Source organism: Protopterus annectens, chromosome 6.part0 (genome assembly GCF_019279795.1).
Source record: "Protopterus annectens isolate FY-2018-M chromosome 6.part0, PAN1.0, whole genome shotgun sequence".
NCBI classification, from domain to species: Eukaryota; Metazoa; Chordata; order Ceratodontiformes; family Protopteridae; genus Protopterus; species Protopterus annectens.
In genome coordinates, this window is record NC_056737.1 from 598,163,400 (window position 1) to 598,188,500 (window position 25,101).

A 25,101-nucleotide genomic window follows, 5' to 3' on the forward strand; every position below is an offset into this window, starting at 1 on the left:
ACTTTACTGCATGCTTGTTTATTGGCATAAATTAGCCTACCCTTTTTGGGGCACCTGACATCTGGGGCAAGAAAAACTGAAGAAAATGGTGTCCGCTGCATCTTCTATACCCCTGGCGCACTGACGTCAGGGAGGAGGCAACAGCAACTGACGTGACCCAGGACGTTGGAATTCAGGCCGACTGCAGGTAGCCTGCCAGCAGGATAACCCAATTGTAATGACTGCAACAGTGAGTACACTTGAACATCTACATTTATGGTAGGTACACAACTGTACTTTTCTTCTTTGCTAAACCTGGGAGCAATAGAGCCAGTTCCTGCACTACAGATAAGCCAGGGTTTCTACTCAAGATTTTTCCTTGTTCCCAAAAAACGGGGCACCTGGTGCCCTATTCTGGATTTGTCCATTCTAAACACTTTTCTGGTGATTCCCAAATTCAGAATGCTCACTCTTCAGCTGTTGCTGCCAATGCTGGCCAAGGATTCCTGGCTGGTGACTTTAGATCTCAAAGAAGCTTATCTGCACATCCCAATAAGGGAAAGCTGCAGGCAGATGTTCTTCGTGTTTCACTGTTGCAGTCATTACATTTGGGTAATCCTGCTGGCATTTTGCCCTCACTCGGCCTGAATTCCAAAGTCCTGGGTCCTGCGTCAGCTGTTGTTGCCCCTTCCCTGACATCAGGTGTATAAAAGATGCAGCTGATGCCATTTTCTTTAGTCTTTCTTGCCGCACTGTGCCTGAAGCAGAAGCAGTTCGCAAGTGCCGGTCGGCCGACTCCTGAGATTTTCGTGTTAGAGTTTCGGATCCGAAGTCTTCAATAAAGCTAAGTACCCCGTTGGGGAAACCTTTTTTTCTTGCTCAAGACCGATGTCAGAAAAAGTAAATAATTGTATTTCTTGTGGAAAGCAAATACCTCATAAGGATTTACTGTATTCCCTGCCTAGGCCCTGATCACAATGTTTGTGGATGTCCTTCAAGGATGCATCTGCAGTCCTTACAGTCAGCATGTGTCAGGCAGGCCGGATTCCACGGCTTCGGTCCGTGGGTCCGGGTGTCGCGATGCGTCACCCGGCGTCATTGCGGCGTCGGGTTGGGGTATAAAGGCAGACGCCGGCGCCATTCATTTCCTCTTTTTCTGCGGCGTGGGCGCGCGAGAAGCAGCTGTTGTTGTGCCGGTCGGTCAGATCCAGAGATTATACTACTAAATATACTACGAAGACTTCTATAAAGCTGGATGTCAGAGAAAGTTAATAACTGTTTATCTTGTGGGAAACAAATACCTCATAAAGATTTCCACTCCTACTGCATACACTGTGGTTTTCAATTTTGTGCTAGATTTAACCAACGCACTATTAAGCGTCGGTATGATTTTGCTTTGAACTATTTTGGACGCCAGTTTAATTATCCAGAAATGTCGTCTGATAGCATTTGACTACCGGAGTTCAGAAAAAAACCCAAAGAAAAGGAGAGAGAGAGACAACCGAGGCCCAAAACCGACAACAAAGCTTCTCCTAAGCCAGTCGCTGGTTCGCCGGTTCTCAGTGAGGCGCTTTTGCAGCCCCTGACGCTCGCTACTTTAGAGTCGCAGGCTGCTACCGACTTCCACGTGGAGTCGGCCATGCCGCTGGAAACACAAGGTATTGCAGCCTCGGATACTATTCCTTCTGATGGGTCCGGAGCCGCTGAGCAGGCACCGGCTTCTGAGGGTGTATTCAGACCTAAACATCTTTACATTAAACTGACTTCAGCTTCAAAGAGGAAGACTAAAGCACCTTCTAAAGCAAAGAAACAAACTCAAGAGCCACGTGGTCAGGCCCCTATGCCCAAAAAACAGATGCTCAAAATGGCCAAAGACTTGATTACCTTCATCAGGGGTTCCCAACCCCCTCCTGGTAAGAGGCCTAGGCAAGAGACTGACTATGAATCTTCAGATCAGGATTCCATTTCTTCTGATTCCTCTTCTGATCAGGAATATTCTCTTCCCCCCTATGAGGATTCTGATGCTGAAGAATCTATACCTTCAGTTTCTCCTCCAGGGGACTATTCTTTTGGGGAAACCTTGCATACCATGAGGGAGCATTCCCACTGGGAGAGCCAAGATTTTTCAGAATCTAAAAAGAGGCTCAGGGATTTCCTTTTACTACCTCAACACAGGCTACTAGCCATTCCTCCTGTGTTAGACATTGTAGATGTGTTTTCAGTGTCTAGTCTTACCCCTGACTCCTTACCTCCAGCTCCAGTTAAGCCTGACAGATATTACAGGGTTCCTGACTCTCATAAATTCCTTTTTAAAAACCCTGCTGCAGACCCAGAAACTATTTCACAGGGTCCCAAGGGAGTTAAGGCTTCCACTACAAAAAACCCTACCCCCTCTGACAGAGATTCTAGGGCACTGGATAGATGGGGGAAAAAGGTATACACATCTGCTACCTTGGCTATTAGGGCCTTAAACTGTCAGTTTCATATGCTCAAATGTCAGCAACGTGTCATGGCATTGCTTAAACAGAAAATGTTAAAGTCTGAATGTGCAGAAAACAAGGAAATGCAGGATTTATTGCATGCAGCTGAACAAGTTGGAAAGCATACTTTGCAATGTGGTTTTTATTCTTTGGAGGCCTCCTGCAGGGCCGCAGGTACGGGTTCTGTAATTAGGAGGCATGCTTGGTTAAAGGAACAAAATTTGCCTGATCATGTCAAAATTAAATTATTAGATGCACCTTTACAGCATGATACTTTTATTTGGTGTTAAAGAAAATGGAGGACAAAGCTAAATCTATGCAAACTGTCAAAGATTTTTTACAAGTACAACCACCTAGGTTTAGTAGACACTGGCGAACAAAGAATTGGTCCTTTTCTGTGTTGGACAGACCTCAAAGGGGCAGACCCAGACACCCTAGAGGCAGATCCCAGGCACAAGGTTCATACAGGTCAAAGCAATGGGGTGCCCCTACCTCTAAAGATGGAGAAGACAAATCTCAACCATACAGGAAACAGTCCCAATGACTTCCCCCTGCCTGCACCAAGCACTCATCTCCTGGCAGCACCCTTGGGGGGGAAATTAGCACTTTTTTCTCAAAATTGGCACATCATAACCCAGGACAAGTGGGTTCTAAATATTGTGTCACAAGGCTACAAGTTCCATTTTAACAAGTACCAGAGCAAGAGCCGGGACTAGGATTTTACTCGACTGTTTTTGGTACCCAGAAAGGACAAGGCCAATACTGGGCCTATCTATCCTGAACACATTCCTGGATATACCAAAATTCAAGATGTTGACTTTGCAGCAGCTTCTGCTCATGCTGGGCAAGAACGCTTGGCTTGTGACTTTAGACCTAAAAGAGGCATACCTGCATGTCCCAATCAGACAAATATGCAGAAGATACCCAAGATTCAAGGCTGGCTCAATGCATTACCAATTCTCTGCACTGCCCTTTGGCTTATCTACTGCGCCCAGGGTCTTTACAAAGTGCCTTTCACCAGTAATTGCATTTTGCAGGCAAAGAGGAATACAGATATATTTTTACTTGGACGACTGTCTAATTCCAGCAGAGAACAAGGACATTCTTCTACAGCATCTGGCATTTGTGAAAAGACTTCTAACATGTCTAGGGTACACAGTCAACGAAAAGAAATCAAAACTAGTACTCTCTCAAGAGATAATATTCCTGGGTGCAAGCTTAAATACACCTGCCCAGATGGCTTATCTCATGCCAGACAAAGGCAACTGACTACCTTTTTCAAAATGATGGCAACAAAGGCCCAGTTATCTGCAAGAAAAATTCTGCAGGCTTTGGGCTTCATGGCATCCTGCATCCTACTAATTCCATATGCAAGACTGCATATGAGGAAACTACAATGGTACATAAAAAGTGTTTGGACTCAACATTGACACAGCCTGGAAACTATGATTACTCTCATTCCCTGCCTGCAACAGGAGTTTCGATGGTGGGGAAAGGCTTGTCACCAAAACAAGGGACAGCGATTCACATTACCGCCAGCCAGCCAGACGCTAACAGCAGATGCATCAGATTATGCCTGGGGGGCCCACATGGCAGGACGATGCATTCAGGGCACATGGGCCTCAAACCAAATGCATCTACATATCAATCAAAAAGAGATGCTAGCTGTTCAAAATGCCCTGACAGCCTTCAAGGACCTACTTCATCCAGGACAACTACTGATAGACAGACAACACCATGGTCATGTGGTATATAAACAAGCAGGGGGGCACACATTCTTACCCCCTTTGCAGACTAGCCATGACTTTGTGGGACACAGCATTGACTTACCAAGTACATCTGCAAGCACAATTCCTGCCAGGAAGGAAAAATGTTCTGGCAGACGAACTAAGCAGAAACCTCATGGATCCCCATGAGTGGCAGCTGAATCCACAAGTCTTCAGCATGATAACAAGGAAATGGGGATGCCCGGACATAGATCTATTTGCCTCCCCTCACAACTACCAGCTAAAAAGAATTCTGCAAAAAGAATTCTGCACAAGGATTTATCACAGACAAGCATGGAAAGTGGACGCCCTATCTTTCAGCTGGAAAAAACTGTCAGTATATGCCTTTCCCCCACTGCCTCTCCTCCCCAAGGTACTCCTAAAGGTCAGACAGGAGAAGCCAACGATGATACTAATTGCCCCAGACTGGCCCCGCCAGTACTGGTGTCCAATACTAAGGAACTTGTCTCAATGCCCAGCTTGGACCTTACTTCAAATACCTCATCTACTGTCCCAGCAAAACAATCAGATCCTGCACAGCCAACTCAGGACTTTAAACCTGGCAGCATGGCAGATAATGTAGTCATACAAAACGCACCTCTCAGTAAAGGTGTGATGGATGTCATTTTGGAAGCCAGAAAGCCTAGTACTAGAAAATCTTACGCTGGAAAATGGAAGAGTTTCTGTGCTTGGAACCAGGCAAAAGGGACTGATACAGCTCTGCCAAATATTCATCAGATTTTGCAATACTTAACTGAGATGCTGGACAAAGGCCTATCTTTTTCATCTATTAAAATTCATACCTCTGCCATTTCGGCTCATTACAATACAGAGCCACCAATCTTTTCTCATCCCTTATTAAAGCAGTACCTCAGAGGGGCCAGAAATTTAAGGCCTCCAAGGAGATCACCAGTGCCTGCTTGGGACCTTAACTATGTCTTGGAAAACTCACCTTGCCTCCTTTTGAGCCAGCTGCTACTGCTGATCGAAAGTTTTTATCTTGGAAAACAGCTCTGCTCCTAGCAATAACTTCTGCAACACGAGTTTTAGGGCTACAGGCTGTGGGACCTTTTATCCAGACAGGGTCTCTGAGGACAAACCCAACATTTATGCCTAAGGTGGTGTCCAGTGTGGCTCTTAACCAAACTATTCATCTGCCAACTTTTTACCCAAATCCACAGAACAAGGGGGAGAGAATTCTGCATTCTTTGGACGTACACAGACAGCTTAGATTCTGCTTGGACAGAACCAAAGTTTTCAGAAAGACAGAGCAATTACTAGTGCCATATGCTGCAGGATCACAAGGAAAGGCTATCTCAAAGCAGACTGTTTCAAAGTGGATAGGCCACTGCATTCGTTTCTGCTACTTACACCATGGCAAGCCAGTGCCCAAGGGCATTAGGCCACATTTAACTTGAGCTGCAGCCACTTCAGCCATCTTTCTCAGGGGAGTACCAACCAAGGACATTTTAGAGGCTGCTACTTGGAGTTCAGTGCACACCTTTACAAAGCACCATCATCTACCACTCTACTCTAAATCCAGGGCAGGCTTTGCCAGTGCAGTTCTGCAGGGCCTCATAGCCGCTCCTAATGCTGTTTAGCTCCAGCCTCCCATCCATAGCTTTGGGACTCTACCCAAATGTAATGACTGCAACAGTGAAACATGAACATAGTACAGTTGTGTACACTTACCATAAATGTAGATGTTCGAGTGTATTCACTGTTGCAGTCCATGTTACCCATCCACCATCCCTCTTTTCTTCTGATGGAACCTATCTTTCCTTCTCTGATTTATACAACCTATGTGGTGTATTTGCTTGTAGATGAAGGTAAAGTTTATATTGGTGCATGTATATATATATATATATATATATATATATATATATATATATATATATATATATATATATATATATATATATATATATATATATATATATATATAAAACATTTTTGGCTACCCTTTTAAGGGGCACCTGACATCTGGGGCAAGAAAAACTAAAGAAAATGGTGTCGGCCGCATCTTTTTATACCCCTGACGACCTGACGTCCAGGAAAGGGCGACAGCGGCTGACGCAGGACCCCAGGACTTTGTAATTCAGGCCGACTGAGGGCAACCTACCAGCAGGATTACCCAAATGTAATGACTGCAACAGTGAATACACTCGAACATCTACATTTATGGTAAGTGTACACAACTGTACTTTCCTTTGCTTCAGGGCGAAGAATAGGCACTTCCAATTCTCTGCACTGCCCTTTGGCTTATCTACTGCTCCCAGAGTTTTTATTAAATGCCTGGCTCCAGTCATTGCTTTTTGCAGGTGAAGAAACATTCAAATTTACCCTTACTTGGGCGATTGTCTTATTCAGGCAAACTTTCCAGAGCAACTTCTAAAGGATTTGGACTTTGTAAAGAAACTTCTTACACCATCAATGAAAAGAAATCAAAATTGGTACCCGCCAGGGAGATTGTATTCCTGAGAGCGAGCCTGAACACGGTCACCTAGATGGTATTCCTCCCTCAAGAGAAACAAATGGATCTTTCGAATTACTTCAAAAATTTAGCAAGCATGACCCAGCTCTCTGCAAGGCAATTCCTGTAAGCCCTGGGTTTCATGGCTTCATGTATTCTGATGATTCCATATGCCAGACTGCATATGAGGAAAATACAATGGTACCTCAAAAACCTTTGGTGTCAACACACTCGGGTTTTAGACTTCATACTTCCTTTGATACCCTGCCTGCAGATGGAGTTCCTTTGGTGGGTGATGGCCTGTGCACAGAATAAAGGTCTGCCTTTCTGTCCACCTCCTGCCAGCCAGACTCTCACCACAGATGCCTCGGACTATGCTTGGGGAGCACATCTAGGGGGCAGATACATTCATGGGACTTGGAACATGCAACAGGTTCTTTTGCATATAAATCTGAAGGAATTGATGGTAGTCCAGAAGGCCTCAATGGCTTTCAAACATCTTCTCTCTCCTGATGCTCTTCTGGTCAGGACAGACTACACCACAATCATGTGGTACATCAACAAGCAGGGAGAGACGCACTCTTACCCCCCTGTGCAGACAAAGCATGATACTATGGTCCATAGCAGCTTCCATGGGCATTCATCTGATAGCTCAGTTTCTTCCAGGAAGGTTCAACACCTTGGCAGACCGGTTAAGCAGGCAGGTCCTGGATCCTCACGAGTGGCAACTAAACTAGACCTTCTTCTATCACATCATTCAGCGTTGGGGCACCCCCCAAGTGGATCTATTCTCATCTCCAACCAACCACCTTCTTCCAACCTTTTGCACCAGGGATTATCACTACAAAGCTTGGAAAGTGGATGCTCTGACCTTCCCTGGACACAGCTGTCGATCCATGCATTCCCTACTCTGCCTCTTCCCAGACTGCTGTTAAAGATAAGGGACGAAAAACCAAGGGCCATCATCATAGCTCCAGACTGGCCCAGACAACACTGGTATCCACTACTTCACAGTCTCTCCCAGTCTCAGCCTTGGCATCTTCCCCTGCTACCAGATCTCTTGGTTCAGGAGGGGGAGAAATTCTGCAGCCTCATCTTCAGACTCTGCATTTGTCCTCTTGGCTCATAATTTAAACCTTTCCCAGCAGGTGGTCGAGGTTCTTCGTGAGGCCAGGAGGCCTAGCACTAGGAAATCTTACTCGGATGAGTGGAAAAGATTCTCCCATTTGGATGCAGACTAGAGAGGAAGACCCTTCTCAACCTACTGTTCCTCTTATTCTTGACTGTCTGGCAGGCTTGCTTAATGGTGGACTTTCCTTTTTTTTCTATCAAAATCCATGCTTCAGCTATTTCTGCTCATTGTTCCTTTGAGCATCCCATTTTCTCTCATCCCTTGAAGAAACAGTTCCTCAGCGGAGCTAGCAATTTAAAGCCTCCCAGAAGGGCACCTACTCCTGCTTGGGATCTCAGTTTTGTACTTGAGAAACTTACTCTCCTCCATTTGAACCAGCTGCCTCAGCAAACCTGAAGTTTCTCTCCTGGAAAACTGCCTTTCTTTTGGCTATTACTTCAGCTAGAAGAGTTTCTGAGCTGCAGGCCTTAATGGCAGTAGAGCCTTTTATCATCTTCCATGTGGATCGGGTTTCTCTTCGAACTAATTCCTCCTTTATACCTAAGGTAGTTTCTAGCCTGACTGTTAACCAGTCTATCCATCTGCCTACCGTCTTTCCTAATCCTCAGAATAAAGGGGAAAGGTTACTGCATTCCGTGGATGTTGCATAGACAGCTTAGATTTTACCCGGACAGGACTAAATCTTTTCGAAAGTCAGATCAGTTGTTGGTCAATTTTGCTCCTGAAGCTCAGGGCAAAGCTATTTCTAAACAGACCATTTCTAAGTGGATTGCTCATTGTATTCACTTTTGTTACTTACAGCATGGCAAGGTTCCTCCTCAGAGTATTAGGACCTATTCTACTAGGGCAGCCTCTACCTCAGCACCTTTTTTAAGAGGTGTACCTACTAGGGACATTCTGGAAGCAGCTACATGGACTTCTGTCCACACTTTCACTAAACATTAAAATTTACCCTTGTTTTCTAAGTCCAGGGCTGGTTTTGCCACTGCAGTGTTGCAGGGCATCCTTTCCGATCCTTAAACAGTGGATGTTCCTCCTCCCTTTTGTTTTGTTTTTCCTGGGCTTTGGGAATCAACCCATTTTTTAAGGACTGCAACAGTGAAACAATGAACATAGTACAGTTGTGTACACTTACCATAAATGTAGATGTTCGAGTGTATTCACTGTTGCAGTCCTGGTTTCCCCCCTTCCACCCCCCTTTTTTCCTAGGGTACAGACTGGGTTTTTTCTTTTCCTGGTCTAACCTTTTTTGGGGGGCTCCTGACAGTTAAGGCAAGAAAAACTCAGGAAATGGCGTCATATACCAAGGACTTTGGTATTCTGTCCGACTGTGGGCTACCGGGAGCCGGATAACCCATTTTGTAAGTACTGCAACAGTGAATACACTCTAACATCTACATTTATGGTAAGTGTACACAACTGTACTTTTTGGTCCGTGTGTCTGCATTTGACCTACAAATTCAGGAAGAAGGGTTTGCTTCAGGTATCCGAGGTGTGTGTGCCTTTTCAGTCCATTGAGTTTGTAGAATCCTTTCCTTGTCCTCCCCAGGTGGTCTTTTTTGTGGTGAGAAAAAGGCCTCATCCTAATAGCCCCTTTTTCACCAAGGAACCCTGGTCCTTCCAGCTAGTATGGTTATACAGAGAAGAGGCAGTCATTCACTCTTGTATTCCCCTAACCCAGTAAATGGGTACCCTAGTACATCCAGACGTAGAGTCTCTGTCTAGCATCCTGGAGGCTAGGAGCTTGACCCCTTGCTGGGAAAACCTTACCAATTGAAGTGTTACATATACTATAGGAAACCTGCCACCAAGAAGTCTTAACTAGCAAAATGAAATTGTGACCTTTAATCTAAGATAGCATCAGTCCTGATGTCTTGATTTTTTTGATGGACTACTTTGACAAGGTTCTTTGCATGTACTTAAGTACAAGTGCATATCTCAGTTGTATCATTCTTCTCCACGTAGAGCTTCTATTGGCATTTGTTTCCACAGTTTAGTGTTTAAGGAGCCCTACATATAAGACCCCAAGGAGATTAGTTCCCTCTTCTTCAGACTTTAACTTTGCAGGAAAGAAATTGACTTTACATCTGTTTGAACCAGCTAGCATAGCTTCAGATCTTTGTTGTGGGAATAAGAGCTTTTACTTGCCAAAACTGTATGTGACAGTTTCAGAGAGAGCCTAAAGGAGGTGGAAGATGTGTGAGAGAGGGTCTTAGATGCAGCGCATTTCCACTGTTTTGCAGAGTGCATTGAGAAAAGGTGTCTGCATGTTCAGTGTGGCTACAATATTTGATGCCTATGCCAGAGCAGCTGTCTCAAGTGCAGTTACCAGAATGAAGGCATACCTGAGGATCTATCCTTTGCCTGAGAATGTCAAAGGACAGCAACTAAATGTACCCATCTGATAACTGCACTTCAGATAGCTGCTGTGGCATTGGCATCAAATATTGCAGCTGCATTTAACAGCATGTAGACATCTTTCTCAATGCACTCTTCAAAGATGTATAGGTTGTCCCTTCTGCTGGAAGAGAGAGAAGGTCCAGTTCAGTTCCGTTCCTTATTATCCCAGAGTTTCCTTGACTGCACGGACAATACTGAGGACTGTGAGCTGAATGTCCTTTTCAGTTTCTCTTGGTTCACTTGGTGAGGTTGCACAGGAGAAATTTTTAGTAGTACTTCAAAATTAGGAAGTGCCTTTACTCCCTTGCAAAGCAATCAGATACTTACAGCAGACACGCCGGTTTTACAAATGGTGGCAGTAGGGAGACGCTGGACATTTCAGTTTTCAGGGGTGCTGAACTCAGAAAATGCAAAACTACTATATCAACCACAAAGCGATGCTGACATTGATCTGTACCTTCCAGGTTATCATGAATATTAGAGTACCTGGGAGACTCGAACTGATCACAGACAACACCACAATCGTGCTGTTTGTAAACTGGAAGGGTGGGAGAAACACACTTGTTAAATGTACAGACTTGTTTGTTAGCTGGGAGATTGTTCTGCAGCCATACTCCTCCTACAGGCATTCTGCCTCTTTGTAATGGAGGAAGTTGCCTGTTTTGCAGTACTGCTAAGTCATAAAATTCTGTCCAAGGTTCCCAAGTGATCAAGCCTAAGTGGCAGACTCTTTTTTTCCTCAGTTAGGTGAAATGGTCTTTGATTCCTTCCTGTTCCCTAATTTCGTGGAGAAAGCCGGGTAGTAAATATCAAACCTGATATTAATAGCTCCATTCTGGCCAAGCAGTCTTATTTCTCCTTCCTTCCTTTCATTTGAAGGAAGGAAGGAGAAACCCTCATATTAGCCATAAAATGCACCTTGCTGACCCTGCACAAGGGCCTTTTCTTGCACGCCAAACTGACTGACTGGAGGTCCAGTCCTTGATTCCCCATTGGGAATGTTTCTCACCTGAGGTAATTTATTTTTATGTAGCCCCAAAAATAACCACCTGAAAGTAAGTCAGAGTTTTTCTGCCCAGTGTGGTTCCTGCCACATTTTCCCTGAAAAAGGCCTCTATCGAGTAAGTGCTTATTTAAACATTTGGTTTAAGATGAGGCTGGCTTATGCTTCAGTAAAGCATCACTTGTTTGTCTTTTCTACACTCTTACCTATGATCCTCTTTCCAGGTGGGGGAACCTACACTGAACACGACCTAGCCAGTGTTTGCATCTTGGGACCTGAAGCCTGTGAAACAGTGTTATAACCCCTTTGCTAGGGGTCATTACCTCTGCATGTAGGGTTTCTGAGCTGCAGGCTCTTATTGTTACAGAGCTATATATACCATTTTTCATTAGGATCATCCTGTCCTTTGTACTGATAATGGAACCTTGAAAGTTGCCCTTGAGCCAAATTGTCCAACTGCTAAGGTTCTTCCTTTTACAAAAGCGTATAGGAGAGAATGTGTTTTCTGAACATGCATAGCTCTGCTATTACTTGGTCAGAACCAGAGAGAAGAGAAGAGCAGTACAGTCGCTCTTCAAATTAGTGAAATCTAGGAGGGCCATTGTCCAAGCAAACACACAGAAAAATGGCTAACTGCATTGCATTTTGTTACGATTTTAAGCACGACTTTGCAAGGGAGATTAGGGTACATTGTACATGGAAGGCAGCTGCTACTGTTGCTTTCTTCAGGAATGTGTCTATCCAGGGCATCTTGGAAGAAGATTCCTAGACTTCATAACTCTTCCAAACCCTACAGACTGGACCATTTGTTTAGGAGCAAAGCAGGTTTGTCACTGCACACTTGTAGGGTAGGTTAGTTCTTCGACCTTGAGTTTAGTGCAGGATTTGCTCTGGTTTAGTACTCTTTCCTATCTTTAGTAATGGTAATACAGTAGATGTTCTTCGTGTTTCACTGTTGCAGTCATCACATATGGCTTATCTACCTGCAGGTAGCCCTCAGTCGGCCCGAATAACAGAGTCTTGGGATTTCTGCATCGGATGCTGTCCGCCTCATCCATGACGTCAGGTCATCAGGGGTATAAAGCATGCAGCAGATGCCATTACATCAGCTTTTCTTGCCGTGCAGGAGCCCAAAGCAGAAGCAGTTCACAAGTGCCAGTCAGCAGCTACCTGAAATTTTCATTTTTCGAGTTTCAAACCTGAAGTCTTCTAAAGCTACATACCTCGTTGGGGTTCTTTTTTTCTTGCTCTAACTAATGTCAGAAAAAGTTAATTGTCTTGCCTGTGGAAAGCAAGTACCGCAGAGATTTTCATTCTTACTGGGTCACCTGTTTAGGCCCAGACCACGACGTCCCTCACTGTCGGTTTTGTGCCTTGTTCAACACCTGAGCTATTCGTCGTCTGATTATTTTTTGTCTCAATTCTTTCGCGCTCATTCTCCGTACTCCAAAATGGCATAGGTAAGCCAGCTATCAACCTTCCGAAAAAACACAAAGGTAAAGACAGACCGCATAGGTCCAAAACTGCTGATGCTTCAGTTAAACTAGTCGCCAGTCCGCCAGTACTCAGGTGCTTTCGCAGCCCCTCTTACCCGCTTCTGCAGATTCGCAGGCCTCTACTGAGACCCATTCGGAATCCAGTATGCTGCAAGATGCTTCTTCGACTATGGAACCTGCGGATGTCTCTACGTTGGATGGGTCCAGAGCCCCTTGTGCAGGCACTGGCTTCTGAGGGTGTATTCAGACCTTCTGATGGTTTGTATTAAACCGACTACTTAGTTAATGAATAAATCTACCGAATTTCTCAGGCCCAGAGTTCGCACTACGCTAGAAAACCGACGACCAAAGCACATTCTCAAGCTCCCATGCCGCAGAAACAAATGCTTAGAATGGCTGAAGACCTTATTACTTTAATTAGGTGAAGCCAGCCTCCCCCCTCTAAAAGACAATGAATTGATTTTCCTTCAGATTCTTCAGACCATGATTCTGATAATTCTGTCCCCTGTGATTACAAGGACATATCCTTATCTACCTACGAGGACACTGTCATTTCCCTCAGCCCCCCTCCAGAGGACCTTTCTTTCCGTGAAACCTTGCATATACCCTAAGAGAGCATTTCCGCTGGGAATGCCAGGACTACCCACAGTCCAAAAAGAGACTCTGGAATTTTTAGACTTGCCTCAGCATAGGCCTCTAGCTGTTCCCCCTGTCCTGGATGTTGTAGATGATGTCTTCATGGAATCCAGTCTTACCCTTGATACTTTACCACCTGCTCCTAGAAAGTCTGACAGATACTACAGTGTACCTGACTCTCACAAATTTCTCTCTAAAAATCCCACTGCGGCTCCAGAGACCATTTCCTAGGGACCTAAAGGTATTAAGGCTTCTACAGCCAAAAATCCTACCCCTTCGGACAGGGATTCTAGGGCTCTAGACAGATGGGGTAATAAGGTATATACCTCTGGAACTCTTGCCATCAGGGCTTTAAATTGACAGTTTCACATGTTGAAGTACCAGCAGCATATTATTAATCTAATTAAACAAAAAATGTTGTTGATTCCTGATTGTGCAGAAAATAAGGACTTACAAGACTTAATGCATTCTGCAAACCAAATTGGTAAACATATTTGCGGTGTGGTTTTGATACCTTAGAAGCATCTTGCAGGGCTGCTGTCACTGGGTCTGTTCTTAGAAGGCATGCTTGGCTGAAGGAACAAATCTTGCAGCCCATGTCAAAGCAAAATTACTTGATGCACCATTAAACCAAGACTGTTTGGCTCAAAAGCATAAGAAGTTCTTAAAAAGATGGAAGAAAAAGCTAAATCCAAGCAGACTGTTAAAGATTTCTTACAGGTACAGCCACCTAGATTCAGTAGGCATTGGCCTTCAAAAAACTGGTCCCTTCCAGACCTCCTCAACCCAAACCTAGGGGCAACAGACCACAAAGACTACAGTTTCAGGGTATGCACAGGTTTAAACAATGGAGTGCTCCCTCCTGAAAAACTGGGAGTGTTAAGCCACCCCCTATGGAAAAAGTTCACAATGACTTGTCCTTAACCTTTCCCAGCCATGCTCAAGTACTTGCACCCCTAGAAGGAAAACTCGCTCTGCATGCAACAAAACTGGGAGAATATTACCCAGGACTGATGGGTCTTTAACATTGTATCCCAGGGAATACAGATTCTATTTCCACTCTGTGCTAACCCCAAGCGGATTGCAAGACCTTCATCCAAACCAGTGGACAGAGGCCCAAAAGCAAGTACTTTCTCTTCTCAGTATCAGGGCTATTCAACCTGTGCCAACAGAGCAAAGTGGACAGGGTTTCTACTCCAGATGGTTCCTGGTGCCCAGGAAAGAGAACTCTTGGTGCCCTATTCTGGATTTGTCAACCCTAAACACCTTCCTGGTGGTACCAAAATTCAGAATGCTTACACTCTAGCAGCTCCTTCCTATGCTAGCCAAGGACTCCTGGCTAGTCACCCTAGACTTGAAAGAAGCTTATCTACACATCCCCATAAGGAAATCTTGCAGGAAATATCTACTTTTCAAGGCAGGATCTGTGCACAATCACTTCTCTGCACTTCACTTTGGCTTATCTACTGCACCTAGGGTATTCACAAAGTACCTGGCTCCAGCCATTGCTTACTGCAGGCAGAGAAATATTCAAATTTCCCTATACTTGGATGATTGCCTGATTCAGGAGGACAGTCAGGAATTGCTACTTCAGCATTGACCTTTGTAAAGAGACTACTAACTTCTCTGTGGTATACCATCAACTAAAAGAAATCACATCTGGTACCCAGCCAAAAGATTGTATTCCTGCGAGCAAACTTGAACACAACTTCCCAGATGGCATTTCTCACTCTAGAAAAGCAGGTTTATTTGACAACTTATTTCAAACTACTGGCCACCCAAACCCAGCTATCTGCAAGAAAAATACTGCAAGCCCTAGGGTTCATGGCCTCATGTATTCTACTGATTCCATATGCAAGACTGCATATGAGGAAACTCTAATGGTACTTGAAAAGTCTCTGGTGTCAACATTCCCAGAACCTGAAAGCAGTGATTCCTATAATTTCTTGCCTAAGGACCTTTGGTGGGCAGAGGCTTGCAACCACAACAATGGACTCCCTTTCTCACAACCCCCCGCTGTCCAAACTCTGACAACAGACGCATCAGACTATGCATGGGGGGCTCACATGGCAGGCAAATACATTCAAGGCAAATGGAGCCCAGTACAAATTCACCTGCATATCAGTCAAAAATAAATGTTAGCTGTACAGAATGCACTGACAGCCTTCAAATACTTTATTCTGCCAGGATGACAACTGATAAAGACAGACAACACCACAGTTATGTGGTACATAAGTAAGCATGGGGGAACTCACTCCTACCCACTCTGCAGGTTAGCCATGACACTGTGGAACATGGCCTTAAGCAACCAACTGCACCTGCAAGCTCAGTTCCTGCCAGGCAAACAAAATTCACTGGCAGATGACTTAAGCAGAAATCTAATGGACCCACACGAGTGGAAACTGGAACCAAACCCATTCAAACTTCTAATACACAGGTGGGGGACACCAGAGGTGGACCTCTTTGCGTTCCCCCAAAGCCATCAGCTAAACAAATTTTGTACCAGAATTCCCCACAGCCAAGTTTGGGAAGTGGGATGCCCTTTCCTTCACATGGGAAACCTTCTCAATCTATGCATTCCCCGCTCTGCCCCTCCTTCCAAAGGTACTCCTCAAGATCAAACAGGACAGGCCAAGGACAATCCTTATTGCATCAGACTGGCCACGCCAGTACTGGTACCCACTCCTGCGTATTCTGACAGCAGTGCCACCCTGGCATCTACAGCAGACCCCATCTCTGCTGTCCCAGTAGGAGGGACAGATTTTGCATCCTCAGTTGCAAACCCTGAACCTGGCAGCCTAGCTTATTCCCCGAGTACATCTCCAGCAACCCTCAGCAAACAGGTGCTGGATGTTATTCTTGAGGCCAGGAGGCACAGTACTAGGAAATTCCATTCAGAAAAGTGGAATAGATACCGATGTTCTTCGTGTTTCACTGTTGCAGTCATTACATTTGGGTTATCTGCTTGCAGTAGCCCTCAGTCGGCCTGATTAACAAAGTCTTGGGTCCTGCATCGGTTGCTGTCTCTTCTTCCGTGACGTCAGGTAGTCAGGGGTATAAAACATGGAGCCGACACCATTACATCAGTCTTTCTTGCCGTGCGGTGCCTGAAGCAGAAGCAGTTCGCAAGTGCCGGTCAGCCGACTCCTGAAATTATCGTTTTCGAGTTTCTTGTGGAAAGCAAATACCTCATAAAGATTGTCATTCATACTGCATTCCTTGCCTAGGCCCTGACCACGACGTACCCCGCTGTCTGTTTTGTGCCTTATTTAAACCATGAATTATCCGTCATCTGTATATTTTCGCTTCTAAATATTTTGTTGCTCTGTTGAATTATCCAGATATGTCTTCGGTAAGCCATCCGACTACCGACATTCTGAAAAAACGCAAAGATAAAGGGAGAGACAGGCCGCCTAGTTCCAAAGCTGACGACGATGCTTCTCCTAAGCCAGTCGCCAGCTCGCCAGTACTCAGTGAGGCACTTTCGCAGCCCCTGATACCCGCTACTTCAGATTCACAGGCCTCTACTGAGACCCATTCGGAGTCCGGCATGCCGCGAGATGCTTCAACTGTGGACCCTGCGGATGTCTCTACCTTGGATGGATCCGGAGCCGCTGTGCAGGCACCGGCTTCTGTGTGTGTATTCAGGCCTACTGACTTGCATATTAAACAGACACCATCTTCTTCTTCAAGGCCTAGAACTTGAACCATGCCTAGAAAACTGACACCCAGACCACATGGTCAGGCCTCTATGCCTAAAAAACAAATAAGAGTGGCTGAAGACCTTATTACTTTAATCAGGGGAAGCCAACCTTCCCCCTCTGAAACCTAGGACTGAGTTTGCTTATGATACGTCTGACCAGGATTCTGAAATTTCTGTTTCCTCAGATGACCAGGATTTACCCTTATCTACCAAATTTCTGTTTCCTCTGATGACCAGGGGTTACCCTTATCTACCTATGAGGATTCTGATGCTGAGGACTTTATTCCCTCTGCTTCTCCCCCTACCCCCGGAGGATTACTCTTTTGGTGAAACCTTGCATACTCGTAGGGAGCATTTTCATTGGGAAAGTCAGGATTACTCTGATTCTAAAAGAAGCTTAGGGATTTCTTTCTCCTGCCCCAGCACAGGCCTTTAGCTATCCCTCCTGTACTAGACATTGTCGATGATGCTTTTTCGGAATCTAGCTTGGCCCCTGGCTGTTTACCTCCTGCTCCCAGAAAACCTGATAGATATTACAGGATTCCTGATTCTCACAAGTTCCTTTTCAAAAATCCTACTGCTGATCCTGAGACCATTTCACAGGGACCCAAGGGCATTAAAGCTACTACTGCCAGAAATCCTACCACCTCTGATAGAGACTCCAGGGCGCTGGATAGATGGGGTAAGAAGGTATACACTTCTGCAACTTTGGCCAATTAGGGCCTTAAACTGCCAGTTTCATATGTTAAAGTATCATCCGCATATTATTGGATTGCTTAAACAGAAAGTTATGTTGATTCCTGATTGTGCTGAAAATAAGGATTTACAGGATTTTATGCATTCTGCTGAAAAAGTTGGAAAACGTACTTTGCAATGTGGTTTTGATTCACTAGAGGCATCTTGCAGGGCTGCTGTCACTGGGTCTGCACTTAGAAGGCATGCTTGACTTAAGGAGCAATCCTTGCCAGATCATGTTAAAGCTAAATTACTAGATGCTCCCTTAAATCAGGACCGCCTGTTTGGCAATAAGGCAGAAGTTGTCCCTAAAAAGATGGAGGAAAAAGCTAAATCTATGCAAACTGTTAAAGGTTTCTTACAAGTACAACCTCCAAGATTTAATAGGCATTGGCCTTCTAAGAATTGGTCCTTTCCTGCCTCTTCCAGGCCTTCTCAGTCCAAACCCAGATCCAGCAGAACACCCAGGCTTCAGTCCCAAGGTATGCACAGGACTAAGCAGTGGGGGGCCCCCACTTCCAAATCTGGGAGTAGTAAAACTCCCCCCTGTGGTAAACTGTCTCAATGACTTCACTTTAAATCTTCCAAGCACTTCTCAACTGGCCCCTGTTGGGAGGGGGGGAGATGGCTCTACATGCAAAAAACTGGGAACTCATTACGCAGGACAAATGGGTCTTAAATATAGTATCCCAAGGATACAGATTTCACTTCACACATTACCATCCCCAAACGGTTGGGCAGATCTACCCCCAAATCAGTGGGCAGAGGCTCAAAAGCAAGTACTCTCTCTTAAGCAAAAAGGCTATTCAAACTGTACCAGAAGAGGAAAAGAGACAAGGTTTCTACTCAAGACTTTTCCTGGTACCCAGACAAGACGATTCATGGCATTCTATCCTGGACCTCTCTACTCTAAACACCTTTTTGGTGATTCCAAAATTCAAGATGCTGACTCTTCACTAGTTGCTTCCTATGCTAGGCAAAGATGCCTGGTTGGCAACACTCTATTTAAAGGAAGCATACCTGCACATCCCAATCAGGCAGTCTTGCAGAAGATACCTATGCTTCAAAGCAGGCTGCACACACACTCAGTTCTCTGCACTGCCCTTTGGCTTATCTACTGGGCCCAGGGTATTCACAAAGTGCCTAGCTGCAGTCATTGCATTTTGCAGGCAAAGAAATATTCAAATATACCCATACCTGGACGATTGTCTAATTCAGGCAGAAAGCAAGGACATATTTTTGAATCATCTGGCTTTTGTACAAAGGGTGCTAACTTGTCTGGGGTACACCATAAACGAAAAGAAATCACACGTTACCCTGTCAACAAATTATATTCCTGGGAGCAAGCTTGAATACAACTTCCCAGATGGCTTTCCTCACGCCAGAGAAACAAATTCATTTGGCAATCTAATTCAAACTAGTGGCCATAAAAACCCTGCTATCTGCAAGGCCAAATACTGCAAGCCTTTGGGTTCATGGCCTCCTGCATTCTTTTAATTCCATATGTAAGACTGCATATGAGAGAACTGCAATGGTATCTTAAAAAGCCTATGGTGTCAACATTCTCAGGATCTAGAAGCAGTGATTCCTATCATACCTTGCCTATGCCTAGAGTTCCTTTGGTGGGCAGAGGCCTGCCACCAAAACAAGGAACTACCATTCACTCTACCCCCTGCCATCCAAACCCTAACAGATGCATCAGACTATGCATGGGGGGCTCACCTGGCAGGGAAGTGCATTCAGGGCAAATGGAACCCAAGTCAAATGAACCTACATATCAATCAAAAATAAATTTTAGCTGTACAGAATGCTCTGACAGCCTTCAAGGACTATACTGAATACACTTTAACATCTACATTTATGGTAAGTGTACACAACTGTACTTTCTTGGAGCAAGTCTCAAGGGCAGGACACAGCCTTGCCTCAAATCCTAGATTATATAGCAGAGCTGCTCCACAAGGGCCTCTCCTTCTCATCAATTAAGTTTCATGCCTCTGCCATCTCAGCTCATTAAAATACTGAGTCCACCCCTCTTCTCTCACCCTCTGATGAAACGGTTCTTGAGAGGAGCTAACAATTTAAGACCTCCAAGGAGAGCTCCCACTCCTGCCTGGGACCTTTACTTTGTACTAGAGAAGCTCATGCTTCCCCCTTTTGAGCCTGCTGCTACAGCAGAGTTATAATTCCTCTCTTGGAAAACAGCCTTACTGCTAGCCATCACTTCAGCAAGAAGAGTGTCTGAGTTACAGGCCCTTACAGCTGTGGGACCCCTTCACTATCTTCCATGCGGACAGGGTTTCCCTCAGGACTAACCCATCTTTTATGCCCAAGGTGGTATCCAGTGTGGCTTTAAACCAATCCATCCATTTGCCAACCTTTTTTCCTAACCCTCAGAATAAAGGGGAAAGGATCCTGCACTCCTTGGACGTGCACAGACAGCTCAGGTTCTACCTTGACAGGACTAAACCTTTCAGAAAATCTGACCAGCTGCTGGTCAGCTTTGCTACAGGGGCAGAGGGCAAGGCCATTTCCGAACAAACCATTTCTAAATGGATAGCACACTGCATCCATTTCTGCTACAAACACCATGGTAAATCTACCCCACAAGGGATCAGACCTCATTCCCCTAGGGCTACCTCAACCTCTACAGCTTTTCTCAGGGGAGTCCGTAACAGGAACATCCTGGAAGCTGCAACCTGGAGTTCTGTACACACCTTCACCAAGCATTACCACTTGCTTATCTTTTCCAAATCCAGAGCTGGATTTGCCACAACAGTCTTACAAGGCCTGGTAGCCAGCCCTACTACTACTTGACTGCCTCGACCATTCTTCAACTTTGGGAATCTACCCGAGTGTGATGACTGCAGCAATGAAACACAAAGAAAATAGTACAGTTGTGTACACTTAACATAAATGTAGATGTTTGTGTGTGTATTCACTGTTGCAGTCCTGGTTACCCTCCCTCCAGCCCCCTGTCTTCCTATACTTTCTACCTATCCTCTTTTTGGCCATATTTTATGGAAATGATGTTTACTTTTTACTGGAGGTGTTCCACACCATTTGATTGCTTCCTATTTTGGGGGCTCCTGACATCTGGGGCAAGAAAAACTGATGTAATGGCATCTGCTGCATGTTTTATATCCCTGACGACCTGACGTCATGGATGAGGCGACAGCATCCTACGCAGAAATCCCAAGACTGTGATATTCGGGCCAACTGAGGGCTACCTGCAGGCAGATAACCAAAGTGTGATGACTGCAACAGTGAATACACTAACATCTACATTTATGATAATTGTACCCAACTGTACTTTATTCCTTTTCATGAGCAAAGTACACCTGTCTAATAACCTTTCGTAGCAGATGATTGAATACTGAGATAATTTTTGCATCACCAACTCCATGATTTCAGTAATGTAATAGTCTTTTCCGTTTATTTGTCTGCAGTTTAGAGTCCGTAGGTGTCTCAGGAGGTTATTTTTTTATTTAATTTATCCTTTGTTGACCAAGTTAGCCCCACTAGGCTAGTGGCTTCTTTTAGTGAAGACTTGAGGTAGTATTTCTACTTGTAGGAAAAATTTGGCCAGAGTGTCTGTGAGCCTTATAATCTTTTTTGATAGGCGCCATGGAATGTTTTACATCCACCTGGAAGTGGGCAAGCCAGAGCCAACTCGAACTTGGCTTGATCCCGAGTATAAGCTCTGCTCTGGCTTTTTAACCAGCAGGTTGAAGAGCCAAGAAAGAAACAAGCCGCAGTCAGAATTTTTTTCCAGCAGTGTGTTGATTCGGACCAGGCCAGCAGGCTATAAATGCTTTCTGTTAGGTCAGGTCTGCATATTGAGGTTGGCTGGAGTACCAGACAAGATGGGGCCACGCGCCATAGTGCTGAAAAAATTATTTAAAAATTGCAAGACACTGTAGTTGGGCATTCTTTTAATTTAATTAGCCAAGCCAGAACCCTTGGCTGTTCAAAAATCCCAGGCTTGCCCACCTTTACATCCACCCAAAATACCCTTAACTCAAGCAGCCTTTACCTCTGTTTAATGAAAGAATTGCACACATTCAGGAATGCAGAACCCCACTAATGCTGCACTGCATTGTCGGCAGTCTAGTCATCTGGAGTGGGAGTAGAAACCACAGGCAATCTCGTCTTCCAGCACCAGAGGCAAGTGTGCTTACCTGATTAACCACCGATACTGTAGGTTGCAGAGGACATCTTGCTCTGGCATCTGTCACTTTTGGTTATCAGTTTCTCTTGCTTCAGAAAGAAGTGAAAAGGCCACATGCTGCTGTCTCCTTTCTGTGTGGTGTCAGGTTGACTTTTTTCCTGGTCACAGAGGACAGTGACCCGTGCTGTGGCCTTACAAAACTGTGAAAGTCAGGCCAGATGGGAAAATATCTTCCTACATTGAACTCCTCCTCTTTAGGATTGATACCGTAGCGGTGACCCTAATATTCAGATATTTACTACAATGGTAAACTAATGCAGAGCTGCACTTTGCCCAGGGACAGGTATTAGGGAGAAATACCTTGATTTCTGCCTCCTGCATTTGAAGAATGATTGTTCTTTTGCTGCTGTTGGAGGGCAGTTGCTGAAAAAGTATTAACCTGCAGAACTGTTAGGAGGGGGGTCACTGTGGTCTGTTTGTCACTCTCTAAGAAGGAATGACCCAGACCCTCCACGGAGATGTGATTAGCTGCCCCACATCACCTGTTCTTTCCACATTGAAATTGGCTTGGGGAAGAAATTAACTCTTGGCACATCAAGGTTCACTTTTCTTCAGTCATTTTACTTTAATGTTATCTTTTCTCTACTTATTTTTAATGGTACAGTATTAATGGCAATAAGAATCTGTAGCAGCCATGTGTGACCAGCTACAAGACACTGTCCATGAGGGTACATAAGAAAGATGGATGAGATTTTGGACAGTCAGTATAGAACTATAATTTTTCTTCAGAAAATGTTATGCAATAGGTGTGCTGTAAACTACTACAGATGTATACCAGATGCCAAAGCACACATGCATCTTAGTTTGAGGTGTGTATTTGCACTACTTGTGCAGTAATAGAATGGTGTTTTTAAAGATTCTGACAAATACACTTATAGGAACATGGGAATCCTTTTTGGTGTAGAATACTACTCTCAAGATTCAAGGGAAGCCTAATGCTTGTGTAGGGCTCATTGAGTTAAGCTAGGCTTTCATCATTTTCCTGTTTTCTTTCCAGTAAAGAAAAATGTCTTTACTGCTTTCATCAGCTCAGGTTTTACTTGGAAAAAGGATACATTAGTTCAAGGAGAGAGTAGTTAGTGTTTAATTGGCCATGAACAACAAATTTTGTTCAGAATGCAATAAAAAAAAAAATTGTTGCACCATTTTAAAATATATGATGGATGGTAGTGTTATTGTCCATTATGATATATATATATATATATATATATATATATATAATGGGAACCTTGATTTTATATTATCTGAATAATTACATATCCACAAGTTTTGTTTGATGTGTTAAAAGTTTTAAACTCTGCTCTATGAATTATCCTTAACAATTCACCCAACAGAATTCCTCCAAATGCGAACTTGATATTTGAAGTAGAACTGGTGGATGTGGATTAACTGAAGTATTTTAGCACATTTTACCGAAATTACCACAGACTGTATTATCTTTTTTGACTGTATAGAAAACCTTCAGTGCAAATGTATTGTTACATGTTGTAAATAAAATTATACATCTTCTGTGCCTAAAATAGTTCCCTTTCACTGATTGCATTTATCAATATTTTATATTTCAGAAACACTGCCTTGCTTCACATCTCATTTTCCTTGAAATAGATTTTGTAAGGATAAAACAGAAAATTAGTGACTTGAACCGGTACTAAGTTGTATCCTTTCCGATATTTTTAATTGATGTGCAGTTTTTTTTATATTTGATATTTTAATGTTTTTTGCAGAAGTTGTATAGAGCTAATATGCTAAAGGTCCTGCAAGCCTTTATTTTTTATTTGAATATGAACAACTCCCTGGAAAGCTATGGCACGCTTGCACACACATGCATGTGCCCAAGCTTTCTAGGGACTTGTTCATATTCCAGTATTTGTTAGACTCTTCTTCATTAATGGGCTATGAATTAACTTTGAAATGGTTCTTTTCCAGTATTACAGGTAGTGCTGGCTAGTCTGTTCCATTTTTGATTTCCTTATAATAATTTTTTTTTTATCTCTGTATTAGTTTGCATTAGAAAGAAAAGTTGAAGAGGGCAGAGTCTAAATGGCCAACTGAAAGCAGCACTCTTTCAGAGCTCTGTATGTTTTTTGTAAAAATATCACTTTAAATTTTTACCAAGTATGTTTTTATTACTTTGGCTATTTCTCTGTGAAATTTGATGTTGTCTTAATAGTTTCCTGACAAAATTATGTGGAAACTTGCTGGAAACTTAAGAAGATGAGCAATGCAAAGCATACTCAGATTCTTCCCTGAAAAAAAATAGACCTACAACAAATAATGTCTGCACTTTAGGAACTTTCATTAAAATAGATGGTTTCCAAGAAAATGTGGACAGTTTAAAAGAAAACTGTCTTAAGCAAACATAACTTGAAATAAAACAGCAACAACATATAGAAGTCACAGACATCAAGACTACTTTAACAGACGTGGAAGGAAGATTAAAGGACTACTGCAAACGGACTTTCTTCTGAAACGAAATACTTGGCTACAAAACAAACTTTGATACTGAGAATACCGAAAAATTATGTGACGCTAGAATTTTTGGCTTGCCAGAAAAGACAGAAGATGATGATATAATATTTTTATCATGCTGGATGCTGAAATTCCTAAATATTCAGGAATGCTTTTTTATGTTATTGAAAGAGCTCATAGGTCGTTAGGAAAACCTCCAGTTTAATTTCACCAAGATCTACAGTAATAGTTTCTTTCCTATTTGGATAAAGAGCTTGTATTAAAGGCAGCATGGCCAAAAGCACATCTAAAATATGATCAGTTTTAATATAAGATTTTTGACATTGACTACTCAGCCAAAACATTTGAACTGAGGAAAGAATGCTGGCCATTAGTAAAATTTGCTCAAACAAAACAACCCTAATAGTCAAATAATATTCCCAGCAAGAATAAAACTTAATCTTTCAAATGGTACCAGGACATTCGAAGAAGAAGATTATTTAAAAAAAAAATGATTCCTACTCCTGAAGATATGGGCTGGAGTTTTACCTTGAAGAAATCCTCAAAGAAAAAAAAAACAGCTTGGTGAAGGTTTTTTTTTCCTAACAATCTACAAGATGTC

The 25,101-nt window shown here is 43.6% G+C and overlaps 1 protein-coding gene across 1 annotated transcript in view; it reads left to right on the forward strand.

Annotated features, from left to right (window-relative positions):
• The window catches only part of FKBP3 (FKBP prolyl isomerase 3), a gene marked incomplete in the record, with an annotated part of 570,007 nt that extends 546,456 nt beyond the window's left edge, over positions 1-23,551 (forward strand). The window contains 1 exon segment of the mRNA XM_044074268.1: positions 23,366-23,551. Within this exon segment, the coding sequence (XP_043930203.1) occupies positions 23,366-23,420 (55 nt within the window).
• Between the last annotated feature and the right edge of the window lie 1,550 nt (positions 23,552-25,101).